The sequence below is a fragment of the Rhamphochromis sp. 'chilingali' genome (genome assembly GCF_963969265.1).
Source record: "Rhamphochromis sp. 'chilingali' genome assembly, chromosome: 3".
Lineage (NCBI taxonomy): Eukaryota > Metazoa > Chordata > Actinopteri > Cichliformes > Cichlidae > Rhamphochromis > Rhamphochromis sp. 'chilingali'.
The window spans coordinates 22,715,496-22,733,868 of record NC_137931.1 but is presented as its reverse complement, the minus strand read 5'-3'; the positions used below and the strand labels follow the sequence as shown (position 1 = coordinate 22,733,868).

Genomic DNA, 18,373 nt, shown 5'->3' with positions numbered 1-18,373 from the left:
TGTAACTTTAAGTCTGTTTCTGTATCTGTGTGACGAGTCTGACCTCTATGACTTCAGTCTGGGCGTGTTTGGTCCAGAAGGCCTGCGGCGGCGTCGTGCAGCTCACTGCTACAAAGGTGTTGGGTTTTCGGTCCAGAGAAGGAGTCACCAGGTCTGTGCATGCTGGGTGAGAAAACACAAGCAAATCAAGCCAAGAGGCAAGCAGGAAGACTCTCTGAAGGCACTTGTGGTTGCACAGGCAGTCTTGCAGCTGCGAGGTTGGAGAGTTTGTTTCAAAATGTTTGGATTGATTACACATACTCATTAACTCACAACCAGCTGACCATATACTCATATATTCTCACTGTCTGATATATTTCTGCTGCTGAGCTGCTGTTTTATGGAGATTTTCTGAATATATTTTGCTACCATAAGAGCAGACTCTGCTCTTATGGTAGTCACTGTCACTTGCAGTGAGTAGATCATGAACTGAGGCACTAACGACCACTAAATTTAAATACGGGTTATAAATGTCACGGACAGCCATCATAAATGCTCATATTACTCACCCACACTGAATTCCAGCACAGGTTCATCTGGGTCCTGACTATTTCCTGCAAAGTAACACAAACGTCATCATAACATTAAGTCAGAGAAACAGCATTTGAAGCTTTTGTACATGATAAATTATGCTGCAGTACTAAAAAACAAAGTCGACCAGCAGTTCATTTATTAAAATCATCTCCAGCTGCAACATTGAAGCTACTTTACGTCAATTTTGATTATGTTTAGATGAAAATGAAACTAGCACCCTTGTAATGTCTTTTTAAATTAAAGGTAAACACAGCTCAGACTTTATAAAGGCTTTTATTTTGAAATACACAGAATGACTTGACGTGGAATGACAGCTTGAGGTATTATACTTCCCTTTAGATTAATAGCATGTCTGTAAAAAGGATGTTTTCCTGTAATCCCTTTCATGGCTATAAGCCATGTTTACCTTTGTAGGAAAGGTTTTTATTTTGATCAGATCAAATCAGACTGCCTTGATATTAAATGAGTGACAGTCTGACGTGTTATACTATCAAGGTAAAGGGAAATACGTCTGTGAAAACAGGACGTTTCCCTGTAATCTGTTTGTAAATTAAAGGTAAAAAACTCATACAGGACATTTCAATGGCTTTTATTTTGAAATACAAAATCTGACCATTTTGATAATGTGTGAATATCTCAGGGATGCTTTATTAGTGTGAGTTGGACTTATTTGACCTTTTTCTAAACCTAACCTCCTTAAATGTGACCAAACTATATTTGACACTCTATTTTGCTCAAATGCACAAAACACTAAAAAGTTTCTGACTCTAGCTCAGTTTCCACGTTATTCTGACCTGCGAGCGCCAAGCTGATCATCTCGTTGGACAGCTCCAGCGTGTTGGCTCGGTACACCGACCACGGCCTCTGCGTCCTCGAGCCGCTGCGCTCCCTGCCCCCCGCCATGCCTGTCTGGGAGGAGCGAGTGACGGCAGGAGGCCTAAACACACACCGTCACGCGTGCAGTCGCACACTCCCATGTGATGTGACCCTCCACCTGCACAGATCCACGGCGGCGCCAAGGAAACGCTTCACCTCTCTACAAAGGACAAGAGCGGAGAGAAGAGGAGAGGTGAGGGATGTTTACCAACCAGAATTTACAGCAATGTTATATCTTTTAAAAATGACTTTTGTCCTTAAGGCATCAATGATCAGTTGGAGTTCCAAAACCCAGAACAACATACACCTATGTCCCCATCATCTGAGGGCTGTGCCATGAAGTCGGATTAGCAGATTTGTAGGTATGTTGAGCTTTAAGTCTTCAGCTTTGATCGCCATAGTAACTTATGCTGAACACATAACTTGGTCCAGAGCAATCAATCAAGTTCATTTCACTTTGATCTCCTGACTACAGTTATCTCCACATCTTGTTTACCAGGCTGTGAGACAGTCAGCTTCAATGTTTCAAAGTATCCAGTTTAAAGTTTCACAGATCTGACGTGCAGCCAGTAATTAATTAAAGTTAAAATGTTTATGTTACCGATCTGTGCACCAAATCTAATGATTAACGATTTTCTGGGGTATTAATGTTGTCCTATTTACAATCAAATTTGCATTTCACTTTTTTATTTTTTGTATTTATATTTTTTATGTTCGTTATACATTTTTTCACCTTTTATCGTTACATGCTAACGTGTCCGATCAGGGTAGGGGGCGCTCACAGGGATTCTTTGTGTAAAAGAAGAGTGAAATACCCCTTTTTATGTAAACATACACCAGGCCTAGAGAGCTCGGCTTAACAGAGGAAGCTGACAACCACCGTTGTGATACTGGTCATCTTGTACTAGGGTAGAGCAAAGAAAGCTTGCTGTTGTTGACCTTTTTGAATCGTGGTATACCCCTCAGATCACAGTCGATCACAATCATCACACAGCATGTTGATCCTTTAACATAAAGTTAATTCTAAGAAGCAAATTGGAGAAAACATCAACTAACTGCTATATTTATCGATATTCTTTTCAAGCATTTAACAGCAACATCTGTTGTGGCATTTATTTATTTATTTATTTTAATTTTGGCAGTTTTGGTCCTCTATAAATACATAAATAAACTGCACTGCTGTTTTAGACTGTTTATGCTTTATTCTCTGTTTAATACGCTTGACTTGTTTAGTCTGGTTAGACTTATATAGTCCATTTAATCTATTGTGATAACAAGTTTGTTTGCACAAACAGAGGAGTCAGAGAATTCGTGGTTTATGGACACTAGCTGGACATCATCAGGACGACGTCTTTCAAGAGAAACAAAATCTAAAAACTGCATGTGGTGTAGTTTCGACATAAATTCCAACAAATACAATAATGAAAGTGTTTGAAGAACAGAAATGAGGAACGAGTCACAGAAAGTAAAACTTACAGGACAAACTGAAAATATTGGATGTGACTTTTGGGGTCGAGAACTCGAGCCTTTATTCACAATGGCCGCCGACGCAGCCTGCAGCATAAGTTCTTCTAAGGCTCAGCTCGTCTTCCTCCAGCTTATTTAATATTCTGCTTGTGTGCTCATGTTCTGCTTCAACCGTACACCCTTTTTGTTGCTGGAAGAATCTGATTTCACTAACAGGGATCGATCAATACGGCATCATCTCAGCATCTGAGAAACATGCAGCAACTTTCTGTGGCTCTCACTTTCACATCAGGGTCACAACACAACACAGCAATACATTCAATAATTTAATCATATGCAAATCTCTCCATGCAAATACAAAACAGACAGCCAGAGCGGAGATGGCCCCTTGCAGCGTGTTCAGGGTAAAGAAGGTCAAAAGCATCACATTAATTTTCATGAGGACACAAACAGAAAATCTTGTTTTTACAAATATGAATCAGCTGCAGGTTCGAATTTAAATGAGCGAGCATCCTCTTTTCCCACCGTGGGCCTTCATTACTGCTTCATTCACTGAGACACACACACCCAAAATGTATCTGCTATTCATTTAACCCAACCACCACAGAAGTGCACATGTGCTACATGCACAAGGTTGAGCTGTGCCCCCTTTTAAAGGTGATGTATATTCACTAAATGAGGGGTGTCAAACATAAGGCCCAGGGCCTGACGTGAGGACTGAAGTGAAGACTGAAGTAGGCCGTAAGGACTCCAATCCAGTCCACTGGACAGCTTTGACAAAATGTGAAGAACAGAGATTTTGGATTTTTAACTGTGTTTTCATTAATTTTGCAGCTTTTCCTAATTTTAGACCCCTGCACATAGATTTTATTACCAAAGTAATTAACCCATAAACAATGACATGACATAAAAAATTGGTTTTTTCACAGTCTATTAAAGAAATCAGCTTTTTCTGTTTTGTTTTGTTGGGCTCAGCTTCTTTTCTCATATTAAGATATATCAGGGACCACATGAGTTGTTAAACTTATTTACATATTTATGTTACATTTATGAAATGAATATGGCCCAATTTTTTTTTCCTTTTTCACTTTTGGTTTTTAAATTCAGTTGAGTTTCAGGTAGCTTTCCGAGCTTTTTAAAAAAAAAAAAAAATTATTACAGCATTTTTGGAATAATGTCAGGAAAGCTTAAGGAAAATCAGGACACGTATAACAATATAACAAGAACATTTGACAGCACTTGGCTCTCTATCTTGTAGACATCTCATCAGACAGTTTGTGATAACAAATTTAACCAAAATATACAAATACCAAAACTATGTATATTTATTTTATTTTACCCAAGTTCCCAAAGTTTTTTCAAAGGTCTATTAGTAGTTTTTATTTTATTCAACTACACTGTTTTAGTTTAGTTTAATTTAACGACAGTAACCTTGGTGTAGACTCGAGGGTACTTGTATCTAAGCCATGAACATCACTCCTGTCCAGTGCCACTGAATCAGGGGTGTTTACTGCTGACACAACACAGGAGCAGCCTAGGTGAATACAGCACCTCCGCTGGTTAAATAACATATCAACTTTTTATTAGCACTATTTATGTCTTTCATAAAAACTGTTTTTATGAAGGGTTTATGAAAGACAGTCCGCCGTGTCCCGCCATGTCCCAGAAATCAAAACATCAGACTGCTTCCAGGAAGACTGGCCGTCAGCTCAGGACCAGGAATGTTTGGAAGCAAATAATTCAATTCAAATCACACAGCAACATTAAGGACTAACCTCAAGCGGTGCATTGTGGACTAGACCAACATCAATAACCATAGTTTTTAAGGTTTCCACTTTTGTTTATGTCTAAAGTTGTTGCAGTGCTGCTTTTGTTTGTTTTTAAAAAACCTCAGTCAGATCATCTGTAGATTTCAACGTGCTACTTACAAATTTTTCAGAGGTGAAAGAATGTGGACCATTTTTAACGGTGGTAATGGTGTTTGTCTGCTTTAGGGGACTGAAGAACAAACTGAAAAGGCCACTCGGAAGGTTTTGAAGGTAAAGAACTTGAAAATTCTGCAAATACCTCAACCTAGCATGAACTTCACGTGCTGAAGACACAAACTAACAACTGGAAACCCAGTTCTTTAGTAACATCCATTAACATTTAATTTCTGACTGTGTTAAACTGGAAAAGAAAAAATATTTTTTGCTCTGCCCCTCAAATGCAAAGCTTAAGTCTACACTTCTTGCACCTCCAACACTCCACATGGTGTCACAGTCCAAACACGTCCCAGGCTATGTTGTCTCATATATGGATATGTTGATAGTGTGAAAGAGTGAAGAGCGTATCTGTCTCTCTGTGTGTGTGTGTGTGTGTGTGTGTGTGTGTGTGTGTGTGTGTGTGTGTGTGTGTGTGTGTGTGTGTGTGTGTGTGTGTGTGTGTGAGAGAACATGCTCTGTCAGCCTCCTGAGCCCCAGCACGTCTGCATAAACAGTGGAAAATACATAAGAGCACAGTTTGTGTCTGTGTGTGAGCTCTCGCTGCTTCACCAGAGCATTTTATGTGATGTTTTAATGCCTGATGAACGTTCCCCATTTGCCCATCTATTTTTTTTTTCCTCTGTTCTCCTGCTTATTTTTGTTATCCTTATATATGTCATCTTGAGCGTCTCACCAACATCTTGTCTGTCCATCGTTCTTCACCCCTGTACTTTTTTTTTTTTTTTTGCTCCACTCCTCTTTTGGGATTGTCCCCCTAAAGGTTTCGGTCTGTGTACAAGCAAATGTCCCACTCTTTCTCCTGCTTTTCTTCTCTTTGTCCCATTTTTGTAAAGAGCAATTAGCCTATTTACAGCAAAGCTGTCCACACGAGGGACTGTACCCAGCTCAGATGGAGGAGCACCGCGGTCTAGATTAACAATACACACAAGGAGATCTCTGCAGTATTTGGGTTGAGTTGTGCTCCATTTCCTACAGAAAAAAATAATCAAAATAATGTGTGGATAATAACACCTGTTTCTACAAAACGGCCAAACTGTTTTCCTGACACTATGTGCTACACAAAAGCCCACTCACATTTAAACACACACTGTATATAAAAGATGGACTTAGCCACTGGGACATCACCCATTTGTTTTGGTCTAAGTGGTTAGAGAATTAGCAGTTTTACAGGTTAGTTGTTTGAAGCCAGAAATTAGCATATTTGGACGAGAGCATGGAGCACTAAGCTAACGATAGGAAGCTTAGACCTCAGTCATACACGCTAGAGACCAGTTAGAGACCCCTTGGCAAACTTAGGTGGAGAGATAAAAACGATTGTTCTGTGACCAGTTGGTGAGTGGTTGCTGAAGGGAACTACACCAAAAGCCCCATTTTCATTAGTTTAGTTGCTAGCAGATTGCCCCAGTCATCCGGCATGCATATAAGCACTTGCTAACTACAAGCCAAGAGTTCGTAAAACTAGCAAAAAAACAAAAATAAAAAACAAAAAAAACCCAAAAACTTTTAGTTATGAACCTGGTAAATCTGACAGTGCAGCAGGCAGATTTTGCTGGAAGTGTCTCTTAAAATAAGTAATGCGGTCTGACTGTCACTGAAAGGAATAAAAGACTCGAGCATTACAGCTGAGCCCAGTTATTACAGAGTAATCAAAAGATGGTATGTTCTTGCATTGAGCTAAAAATAACTTAAAGTGGCTCATTAAGAAAAGTGTTAATGTATTTATCTTTGGAAAATATTAAAAAAATAACATACAGGAGTGCACAAAATGTGTTCCTTCAATTTCAGATGTTGAAAACTGGAACCATAAAACCGGCATTTTAACCAAAGAGGTCCAGAATGTGAGCTTAATTGTGGGTCTGGGTTAATAGTCGCTGGCCTACTTCCTGATGTATATGGTCCACCACTAACAGTGTTCCATTTCGGGCCTCTCAGATAGAGGTGCCCTATATCTGTCACTGCAAACAAGTGGAGCACTACCTGAAGGAAAATCTACCCTATTTGCATTTGCATTCAAATGTAGTTTTGCACTGGACTGTGAGCAGGATGCTGCGGGTCCAAATTTTCCTAACTACACCATGAGGTGGCTGACTACTCAATGAAATATTAACCAATAGGACACTGTAGCTGCAAAACTGATCATTAAAACATTAAAACCACTGACAGGCTAAATGAACAACACTGATCATCTTCTTCTCCTGGAAAACTTCAGTCCTGGCATTCAGGTGGATGCTATTTTGACACATACAAAATAAGCAAACCTCCCCCAGCTGGACAATTTGTCCTGCAAACCCACAAAACTCCTCCTCATGTTATTACACAGCATTTAACACTTACATTTGCAGAACTACACAAAGGAGAACAGCAAGTCACATTAATAAAACCCAACACCTAAGTAAAGGTTAAACCAGTAATTTCGAGCAAATTTGACTTAAATCAGGGGTCCCCAATCCCAGTCCACGAGGGCCGGTGTCCCTGCAGGTTTTAGATCTCACCCTGGGTCAACACACCTGAATCACATGATTAGTTCGTTACCAGGCCTCTGGAGAACTTCAAGACATGTTGAGAAGGTCATTTATCCATTTAAATCAGCTGTGATGGATCAAGGACACATCTAAAACCTGAAGGGACACCGGCCCTCGTGGACTGGGATTGGGGACCCCTGACTTAAATAAACCAGACCACACATAGTATTGTCTTATTTTACTTTTAATAGCGTTCTCCTTTTGTGACATTTGTCGCTGATGCATATAAACAAGATATTTTTATTACTTTGGCTTTAGATTTTGATTCAAGAGCTGTATTTTTACTATTAGCATGGCTGCTTTTTAATCATTTGGCCTTAAATATCCCCTCCCTATGTAACTTCTGCCTGGTAATGAATGCATGTATAATTGGAGAAGAGTCAGTAAATGAATGCACAGCATGCATGTCAGGTTCAGACAGATTTAATACAGCTCTGTTTTAATGAGGTACAAAATTTAAGACCTGTGAAGACAAACTCATTTACGGTGGAGGTATTGTGCTTTTAGCTATTTTCTGTTACCTTATTTCCTTTCAGTGTTGTTAAGCACGGTCAAAGTGACCGTGCTTTTGATCTGTGAGGTCAAGATAATGTAAAAGTAATCACTCTGAGCCAAAAGAGGCTTTCAAAAACTCTAAATGCTCAGTTTCAGGCATTTTTTCTACTCTTGGCTTTGTATGATGTCAGAAAGAGTGCCCATGCGAGGGGCAACCTATCAGAATAAAGCTGCCATAAAGGAGGGAGGAACTAGAACAGTCTGAAGTAAGGGGGGTTCACAGAGGTCTGGTAAAGTTAAGGAGGGATTATTTTAAACTATAAACCATGCAAAGCTCCTCTAGTAGAGTCCAAGAGTAAAACTAAGGAGCTAGAAATTAGTGGAACAACTCTGTTTTAATATCAATCCAACAAATTTGGAGGGCATTTTCTAGAGACTGTGACAATTTGTTTTTCTAAGTTTGATAAATGGGAATCATACTGATAATTTCTGCATAAAAAGTAGCAGCAAGGCATAATTTAACAATTTTTACTAATAAAATCATCCAATGCATCTGTTAAAAGCTGCAGTCACAGTATGTGCAGATACTATACAAAACAAAGTGCATCACAGTGAACAGTAAACATGCAATAACTGTGCACTCTATAACCTTAAAATGCTGCTTGTGAACTCGGACTCCAGCAGTCAGGATGGCTGCAGCTCCATCTCCCTAAAGATTTATATACACACACACACACACACACACACACACACACACACACACACACACACACACACACACACACACACACACACACACACACACACACACACACACACACACACACACACACACACACACACACACACACACACACACACACACACACACACACACGTCAACAGCTATACAGCCATCGTGGCTCCAGTTCATTTTAATGACTGCAGCAAGTCTCCACTCCAAGTGCGTGCCTACCATCTGACCGGCTCACTATCAGCCAACTGTATCTGTACAACAGCTTTAGTATATTTAATGAACTCATGCAAACTTTTACCTTTGAAAATAGGTGATATTTGTTGTTTTTAAATGAATTGTTTCCAGCATTTTAAGCTCTCTAAGCTTCATAAGCAAAAGCTGTAGTTACTTGAAAATGTCCATCTTATATTAGAAAACTAGTTGAGCCTGGTGTCAAACTGTAGGTAAAATTGTAAGTAGGCCTTTGGCAAGCTAAAGAAAGCACATACAGCTAGCAAGCAAATGAGCTAATTCTCAGGGGGTCATGTAGGGAATTTATTTCCTATTTGACTGATTTTTGATTTTTTGATTTTTTTTAAATTGGAATGAGATTTCAGGAAGAACCCTTGACCTCATGAGTAGTACTTAAAGGCAACGACAATACCTCTGATTTAGCTTTCAGATCTACTGTCCCAGCAGTGGATAAAATAACAGCGGTGTGTGGATGAGTTCAGATAATCAGTCTTATTAAACGACTAATCAAACTATCAGCATTCCGAGCAATAGAAGAGTCTCTTTCTGAATTACATGAGGTCATTCAGCACTAATTAGATAGAATAGATCTCTCTAATGAAAGAAGGAAAGGCCACTGAAGAGCAATCTGTAAACAGCCACAGAGTCATGAAAATACATGTTATAATCAAGAGCAGCTTCGTTCAGACCCTTCTGATTAGTCTTTAGATAAACTCAAAGTAGCAGGTGTGCCAGAAAATTCTGTACAACTTTATTTAATCATTTCAGAAGGTTTCAAATTAAGTTAAGGTAACAATCCAATCTGCTGCTGCAGTTTTAGCGATTTTTCCTCACCAATACATTCAGCTTTCTCCTGTAATTAGTTTCCACCTTTGGCAAGTTTCCTTTAATCCGTGTAGATCGCCATGAGTATCAAATGTTTTTCCTAAGAGTCAGAAGAGAATTGGGGATGAGCACTTTTAAATAGGAGACCACTTTTCTAGGAGTGATCTACAGAAGGAGCTGAAACTGTCATGAGTGCTTATAGAAGATTTAAGATGATTTTAATGGTACTTTCACTACCATGACTACCTTCACAGCTGTATTTAATATTCATCTCCACTGCCTGAGACTTTTATCCCAAATAAAAAAAAAAAAAATACACTCACTGGCCACTTTATTGGGTACAACATGTCAACTGCTTGTTAATGCAAATATTTAAGATGACCTGCTGAAGTTCAAACTGAACATCAGAATGTAGATTAAATGATCTATTTAAGTGACTTATAACAATAACTATGCTGCGTTCAAAGTATTACATAAACTGCTTTTCCCTCCACACAACATCTATCTATCAGGGCTGTGTTCTTTCTCCTCTGCTCTTCTCCCTGTACACCAACTGCTGCACCTCCACCCACCAGTCTGTCAAGCTAATCAAGTTTGCAGATGACACCACCGTTATTGGACTCATCTCGGACGGGGATGAGTCTGCATACAGGAGGGAGGTTGAACGTCTGGTGTCCTGGTGCAGCCACAACAACCTGGTGCTGAATGCCCAGAAGACAGTGGAGATTATTGTGGACTTCAGGAAGCACACAGCCCCACTCCCCCCCATCATCCTGACTGACACCCCCATCACCTCTGTGGACTCATTCCGCTTCCTGGGTACCACCATCACTCAGGACCTGAAGTGGGAGCCCACCATCACCTCCGTCATCAAGAAAGCCCAGCAGAGGATGTACTTCCTGAGGCAGCTGAAGAAATTCAACCTGCCAACACGGACGATGATGCAATTCTACACCGCAATCATCGAGTCCATCCTCACCTCCTCCATCACCGTGTGGTACGCTGGAGCCACTATCAGGGACAAACAGAGACTGCAGCGTGTTGTGCGCTCTGCTGAGAAGGTGATTGGCTGTAGACTCCCATCTCTGCAGGACCTGTACACCTCCAGGACACTGCGGCGTGCAGCTCGGATCTCAGCTGACCCTTCTCACCCTGGATACAGTCTGTTTGACCTGCTCCCCTCAGGCAGGAGGCTCCGGTCCATTCGCACCAGAACCTCTCGCCATAAGAACAGTTTCTTCCCCTCTGCTGTTGGACACATGAACAATAAACGTACGACTGTCCCCACCACTAACTCATGACCCTACGCTGTGTTCACTGCATCATTCCATGTTTTGGCACTGATCACCACCTGCACTCATGTATATATCTTTCTACGTAGCACTTTTAATTCTTATTCTTACTTTTATTTTTTTCATGTCTATTTAAGCGCAATTTATGACAGCATGTTTGCACTGAAGCACCGCAGCAATTTCCTAATGTTGTAAACCTGCTCAACATTTGGCAATAAAACCCATTCTGATTCTGATTCTGATCTCTGGTCCAAAAAACAGAAAATGTCTTGTTGATGTCAGAGGCCAGAGGAGAATGGCCAGCCTACTTCAAGCCGATACATTAACTCAAATAACCACTCATTACAACGAAGGTATGCAGAAGAGCATCTCAACAGCAGCAGAAGACCACACTAAGTGCTACTCTCAGCTAACAGCAGGAAACTGAAGCTACAATTCACACAAGATACCAAAATTAGACAACAGAAGTTCAGAAAACTGTTGGCTGGTCCGTCGAGTTTCAATTTCTGCTGTGAAATTTGCTTTAAACAGCATGAAAGCATGGATCCATTGTGCCTTGTATCAACAGTTAAGGCTGCTGGTGGTGTAATGGTGTGGGGGATATTTTTTGGCACGCTTTAACCCCCGAAATACAAATCGAGCAACTCCACAGCCAACCTGAGTGTTGTTGCTGACCATGTCCATCTCTTTATGACCACAGTGTACCTGCTTATGATGGCTGCTTCCAGCAGGATAACACGGCATGTCACAAAGCTCAGATCATCTCAAACTGGTTTCTCGAACATGACAATGAGTTCACTGTACTCAAATGAACCTCCACAGTCTCCAGATCTCAATCCTACAGAGCACCTTTGGGATGTTATCATGTCAATATGGATCACCATCTCTAAGGAATGCTTCCACCACCTCGTTGAATCTGTGCCACGTACAATTAAGACAGTTTTGAAGGCAAAGAGGATCAAACCTGGTGCAAGAATCAAAACATTTAAGGTGTCACCACCCCCCTAAAGAAAAGGTTTAATAGAAAGAATCTATTAGACTCTGTGCATCTCTGGTCTTTGTTTCTAGAAGAAGAAAAAAAATTCCAGCCTCTCAGCCAACTGAAGTCACTTTTTCCACTCCCAGGGCCAAAAAACACCAGGGTTTGAGAGGGCTCAAGATGTCCAATTTTCCTTATCAAAACTGGGCTCATACACACACTCCAAAACAAAAGTCCAGGCATTTAATGGGCAGCAGTTAGCGATCTCAATCCTTTCACTACCCAGAAATGGTCAAGTATATTTTCACCATTTCACAGATCTGCAAACAAATACTGCTTCCTGGCATTTTCCTTCTTCAGTTTGAGTTCACACTACATCCTGCCTAAAACAAACCCTCTCTGTATGGCCTGCAGCAGATGACAGTGACAGATTTAACTTCTTGAATCAATGCAGCAGGTCTGGAAATTCACTACAAACAAAAAACACCAAATGACAAACTTTTACAAAGGGGATAAACCCGCCATATAAGGCAGCTCCAAATTTGGCATGCTTCTATGTGTCAATGTAGGTTTCTGAGTCAGATGAACCAGAGACACACATACACCGTATAAACACCACGGTTAATCCAGGCCAGAGCTCCTGACCTAAAACCCCGATCCAGGATTCACAAAGCGCATTCAGGTTAATTAGTGGTACAAACAGGCCTAAAGATCCATCAACAGCAGCAATTACAGGGAGGACTTGGGTACATCTCAAGTTTTACTATGAAATACTGCAAGCAATAAAAGCCTCACTTAAGTTCTAGCTTATAATTTTTGTAGATCTGAAAGCATTTGATCACCTCAGGTGGAAAACAATGACTTCTGTCATTTTCTTGTCCTTACTGGGAAACCGTGTTCACAGTCAGACTCTCAAGGAATCATCCATAAAGAACAAGACAAAAAACAAAAACAAAAAACAAACCAATACACTACAACCACAAAAATTTTAAATTTTATGTTCTTCCAATTGCTTCCATTGTGGACGCAGCTTAACCAGAGAGGCTGATGAACAGCACATCTATTATTAGATATTAACTTATTAAGAAAATTTAGGCCTGCTGGTGAGTGCAGAAATGGCATTTACCTACCCCTACCCTATACTACTGCCATAATCAGAATTTAATTCTAGGGGAAAACACTGATTAGCAAAAAATAAAAAATAAAATAAATAATGTTAATTTTACTATTTTCTTCTTATTTTACGATTATAATATCATTTCCTGCAAACACAACTCATTTTAAGTCAGACATAACCTCCTCAGGAATTATTTTTTATGAAAAGACCTATCATACTGGAAAAGAAATAGCCTGAGGTCAAAATTAAGTTGGGTTGTTTATATATGCAGTCAAGGTATCCTGTATAAAGCTAGTCATTTTACTCTTTAATGCCATCAAAACTAAGTCATAGAAAACTCTTAATAGTGCCATAATTTACTGGTTAATTAAAGAAAATCTTACAATTCCTACTTGTATTTAAGAAATCATTCAGGTCATTTTGCCAAGCAAAATCTTGTATTACTTAAATATTTAAAAGTAGTGAATTTGCATTTTTGTTTGGAAAAGAAGAAGATGTGTGAATGTAGTAAACTGTAGATGTGTTTATTCCTTCAATCACAGGATTATAATGATTATTTACAGCCCTCTTTAAGGAATAAATCCTTAATCCATCATTAATCACAATATTTAACATACGGGATAATAGCTGCTTTATTTCCATTTATCCTGGAGAATTTGGTGGGTATCCAGCATGAATAGGATTAGAGATTTTAATCAGTAGATTGAGAAATCTTACTTGCTGTCATTTGGCAGAACAACGAGCCACTGAGAGCTCACAATGAACCTCTAGCATGACAAGAGTCCACAAAAAAAGGTCTCTCCACCCTTCAGCTCTCTCAGTCGCGAGTCTGAAACACATTTAGGTTTCTAACCCTGCTCACATTAGCCTTGGACAGTGTCTGAGTGCATATTTATGTGTGTTTGGAGCTTCTGTCTTTGGCTTCATCCTCAGGCAGAAAAAGACAGATTTGGAAAGCATGAGCATGAGACTCAAGTTTGACCATACATGGTGAAACCTCCTTTTCACAGCGTGCTCTGTGCCATGAGGCCTTTCACACAGTGAGGACAAAGCCTTACGACACACGCTTTCATGGGAGAAGTGTGTTTGTGTCTGTCTGATCACATCTGTCAAACACTTTCTTCTAAATTTGGTTCTTCCTCGATGCAGAAGGGGGAAAAAAAGCTTTATTCTGCCACATCATTAGCTGTCCAACACAGAGCTTGAGCTCTGACAGGTTTAATACTCATCATCGTTGTGTGCAGAGTGGATGGACTTCCTCGGAGATAAGAGGAAATCGTTTTCTCAAAATCACAGAATGTACAGTTTTGTATTTCATCTACCTTTGATATTGGATTGGATCCGGCTCCGCCCCAAAGTTGTTCCCTATCTGTGGAAGGTTATCAATCTACTGTTTATCTCAGCTGTAGGGGCTGGGTAAGAAACATCCACCTATCTTTACTCTGAGAAGGCTGTAAAACTCTATGACAGGATTCAGGTGCGTGTCTCACTTCTGACCAATGACAGTCATGCTGAGGGAAGTCTTTGAGCATATGCTGAGCTGCAGGCAGGACTGCTGTTAGCCTTCATTAGCTACAGTTAACTGTCATCAGTTGCCGTTCACTGGCGTTAGCAAACATTTCTTTGAGGTGGCTTTAGCATTGTTGGAAACTCTTCATCAGAGGTAAAGTGCGATTTTTTTTTTTAGCACACTTGAGTCCAACATTAACTAGAACGATATCAACTTATTAGCTTAAATAATTACGACTATATCAGTAATAAATAAATGAGCATGTTTATGCAGTGCAGGAGATGAGGCACGACATGAAGAGGATGACGACATTTTATTAAGTTGACCATCACGTCTCTTTCTGCATGCTTTAGTTTCTTGACACCCCAGATATAAATGATCATATAAACTATTACCCAGTGTGGCCGTTTAAATGGAGCTCTGTATCTTTATTCTTGGAGTCTACTAGAGCAGCTTTGCATAATTCAGTTTAAAATTTACCCCATATCAGTTCCTCTAAAAGAACATGTTGCCACGCTTATTTATTTACAGGAATAACTGTGGCGATATCTATAACTTTTATTATAATGGTGTTTGCGAAATTGAAAACTACACGTAAAAAAATACAAGTCAAATCTAAGGTTTGGTGACTTTGAACCAAAATAAGCTTTTATAAGCTTTTTAATGCTATATGTGAATTCATGTGCTAAGGTACACAAGTGTATGGCTCAATCCAGAGCAATGCATTTCCGAAATCACACAAAAGATTAAAGTTGCACAGACATAAAAATAAACTAGACGGATACACTTAATGCACAGAGACTCTAGGGAACACTGTGTTTAGATAGATTAAAACATTTTAGGAAAGGGTCAGATGGACATGGTTGTAGATGACATGTTAAACTACTTTCAGTTGTTGTAAAAAATAAAAAAATAAATAAAAACAATCCCACCATGAATATGGCTAATATTGTTCCAGTTTCAGCATGTGGATTTGGATTTGTTGGGTGTTGCCCCCAAGTTCATCATCTTATAGTTTTCAGCTAATTCACTCCTAACATATGGCATCAATATTAAAGTGGACATACTTCCAGCTCCTTATTTTTATCCCTAAAGTTTACTAGAGCAGCTTTGCATGATTCACAGGTAAAAATAAAATTTTTTCTAACTCTTTAAGATAGCATTCTTCTTAAACAGCAGATGGGTGAGGCTTCTGTATCTCTATATATGTAGCTCCATATTAGGAATCTTACTCTTAATGACATGAAAAATATCCAAGCCTAGGAAGAAAAAAAAAAAGTGTGGCTCTGAGTGTTTAAGGTAATGTGAAGTAGGGCTGGGCGATATATCGAGTTTTTTTAAAAAATATCGATATATTTTCATACGAGATATAAGATGTGACAATATCGTTTATATCGATATAGTATAAGTTACGTTATAATTATAGTTGTGGAGCCACAAGTTTGCCGCTCTTTCGTCCACTTTTGTCTTTACGCAACGTTACTCGGCCTCGCCTCTCCTTCACTGAACACAGCTCCCCTCCTCCATCGCTTCATCTGCAGGCAACGACAAGATGGACACGGCAAATCTCCGTTAACGAGTTACCGCGGATCGCCCCGTGCGTGGGGCTGGACGGCATCAACGTGATAGCGGGCTAACCGAGCTAACCGCGCTAACGACATGCACGGCCTAAAATCCTTTCATTTTCTCAAAAATAGACAGCGCGCCTTATGTATGAATTCTGGTTGTGCTTACTGACCGCGAACCGATTTTAGGTGATACACGGCGCTCAGCAATCTGTCAAAAAATGTTTTAGTTCGACTTTGGTAAGTTACGGAGCTGCACCGGCTTGATGGATTGTTGGAGCATTACGGCTACCGAGGAGCCTCGCGGAGTGATACGTACTGTGCTTCAACGTAATATTACCGTATTGTGTGTGTATAAGGACCATAAATGGCACCTGTTCAGAGACACGGTTACAAAGCAGATTTCAAACTCCAGGCTGTCAGTCAGGCAGTAGAAGTTGGGAACAGAGCAGCTGTGAAATCTCTTTGTTATTATGCTCAGCGTCTGTTAGTTTACATTTTGACTGCACAATTGTGAGCTTTTTGTTATGCACAAAAACAACATTGTTGTCTTTTATTTATGGAGCATTATTATTTAATAAATGCTCATAATTAACTATATAGTTATCATGTTGTTAACATTGCAATATCTATTATAAAAAGTAATCCTTCTGTATACAACATATGAGGGTAAAATGGAACATCAGAGTGCCAACAAATATAATAAACTGTTTAACAGTATCAAAAATAATCCACTTTAGTTGTCTTCTGTGGTCATTCAGGCCCTTTCGGGGAGCAGATTGATTTGACCACTCTTAAAGTTTATGCTGTCTCTCTGATAGGTTTATTTTGGTTTTTCAGCCTAATGTTTGGCGTCCCTGAGTTGTACTGACATCTCTTTGGACCTCATACTGAAAATCCACTCAACAGCTACCAAACAGAAGCTCATCACTTGGAATCAATCTCCTGGGTTTTTGAAGTAACAAAGGAAACAGGCCTTGCCTGGCTATGAAACTGCTTTTCTGACTACTGTCCAATTACTTCTGAGCACCAGACCTTAGCACATATGCTCAGCAAGCAGAGAAGACAAGACGAGTAGCAGCAAGAGCAACAAAAACAGTCAGTAAACTCAGAATTAACCCATCAGCAGAGCAACAAAAGCCTATCTGCACCTGTGTGAGTGACTCAGTCTGACTGTACGGCTCACTGAGGGAAGTGAATCTCTTGGTGCGTGACAAAACCTGCTGTCACTTTATTTTACTCAGACTTTCAGCGTGCAGCTGCAGTAAAGCAGCTCCTGAAGGAGCAGAGAAGAGGAGGACAGACCTGAGATAAATGGAGATAATGTTTTTAAAACACCCATAAACTCCAACAGCCCTTGACACAAATATGTGAATGTGAAAAGCTGCACAGATATAAATCCGTAAAAGTGATTCACTGTTTAAAAAAAAAAAAAAAAAAAAAAAAAAAAAATCCAACCCCCCCCCCCCAAAAAAATAAATAAATAATAATAATAATCTGAAGGTTAGCATTAAAGGATTAATAGATCCAGGGGAAGGAGTTAGCTTACATCTCTGACCCTCAGAGCAATGATCCATCACTCTGAGTTTTTAAGCACAGAGAAGCTTATTCTGTCTGTGATATACATGCAAAAACCTTCTCAAATATGAATAAATCAGTTCCTCTGCTGAGCTCGGGCTGATGTGTAACGTGATACGATGCTGCCCAGGCGTGCCGTGGCCTTTACGGCCTTCATACTTTTAGAGGAAGCACCGACAACATGACGCTGGCTGCCAAAACTCTGTCGACTGTCGCCCAGCTGGTTCACAAAAGCACAACAATGTGAAACAGCAAGTGACAGTAATCAAGAGTTACAAGACCACACCACGCTATCTGTGCCACATCACACATGTAATAAACTCCACTCATACTCACAAATGTCCTTACTGTCTTTAGCAATCATTCAGTTAGAAGGTTACAAACACTTCTCTCAAAGAAGGCAAGACTTCATTTTGTGAAAAACCAGAGTGCGAGACAAAGAAATAAAGGACTGTTTTTGTCTTTATGCACCACTCAGATGTTATAATTAACAGGAAAAGGCTCAGTGGGTTGATTAAGAGTCATATTTCCACCAGTTTGTGCGGGTGGCGTGCTGTCATACTTTCACAACTCTTTTAGGGCTAAATATGGACAAAATAAACAGACACAGCCCGGCTGTCAA

The 18,373-nt window shown here is 39.9% G+C and overlaps 1 protein-coding gene across 9 annotated transcripts in view; it reads right to left on the bottom strand.

Moving 5' to 3' along the window:
- The window catches only part of LOC308394200 (inositol polyphosphate-4-phosphatase type I A-like), a 79,119-nt gene that overhangs the window by 42,750 nt on the left and 17,996 nt on the right, over positions 1–18,373 (bottom strand). For 7 of the 9 annotated variants that reach the window (XM_080878409.1, XM_080878416.1, XM_080878413.1 and 4 more), the window contains 3 exons: positions 1,368–1,609; positions 549–593; positions 44–162 (listed from right to left, as the gene is read on the bottom strand). In XM_080878409.1, coding sequence (XP_080734535.1) covers positions 44–162; positions 549–593; positions 1,368–1,476 — 273 coding nt within the window. In that variant the 5' untranslated portion in view covers positions 1,477–1,609. Of the gene's footprint in view, positions 1–43; positions 163–548; positions 594–1,367; positions 1,610–8,567; positions 8,628–18,373 lie in introns of all 9 variants that reach the window. The other 2 variants (XM_080878412.1, XM_080878411.1) reach the window with 1 other exon arrangement.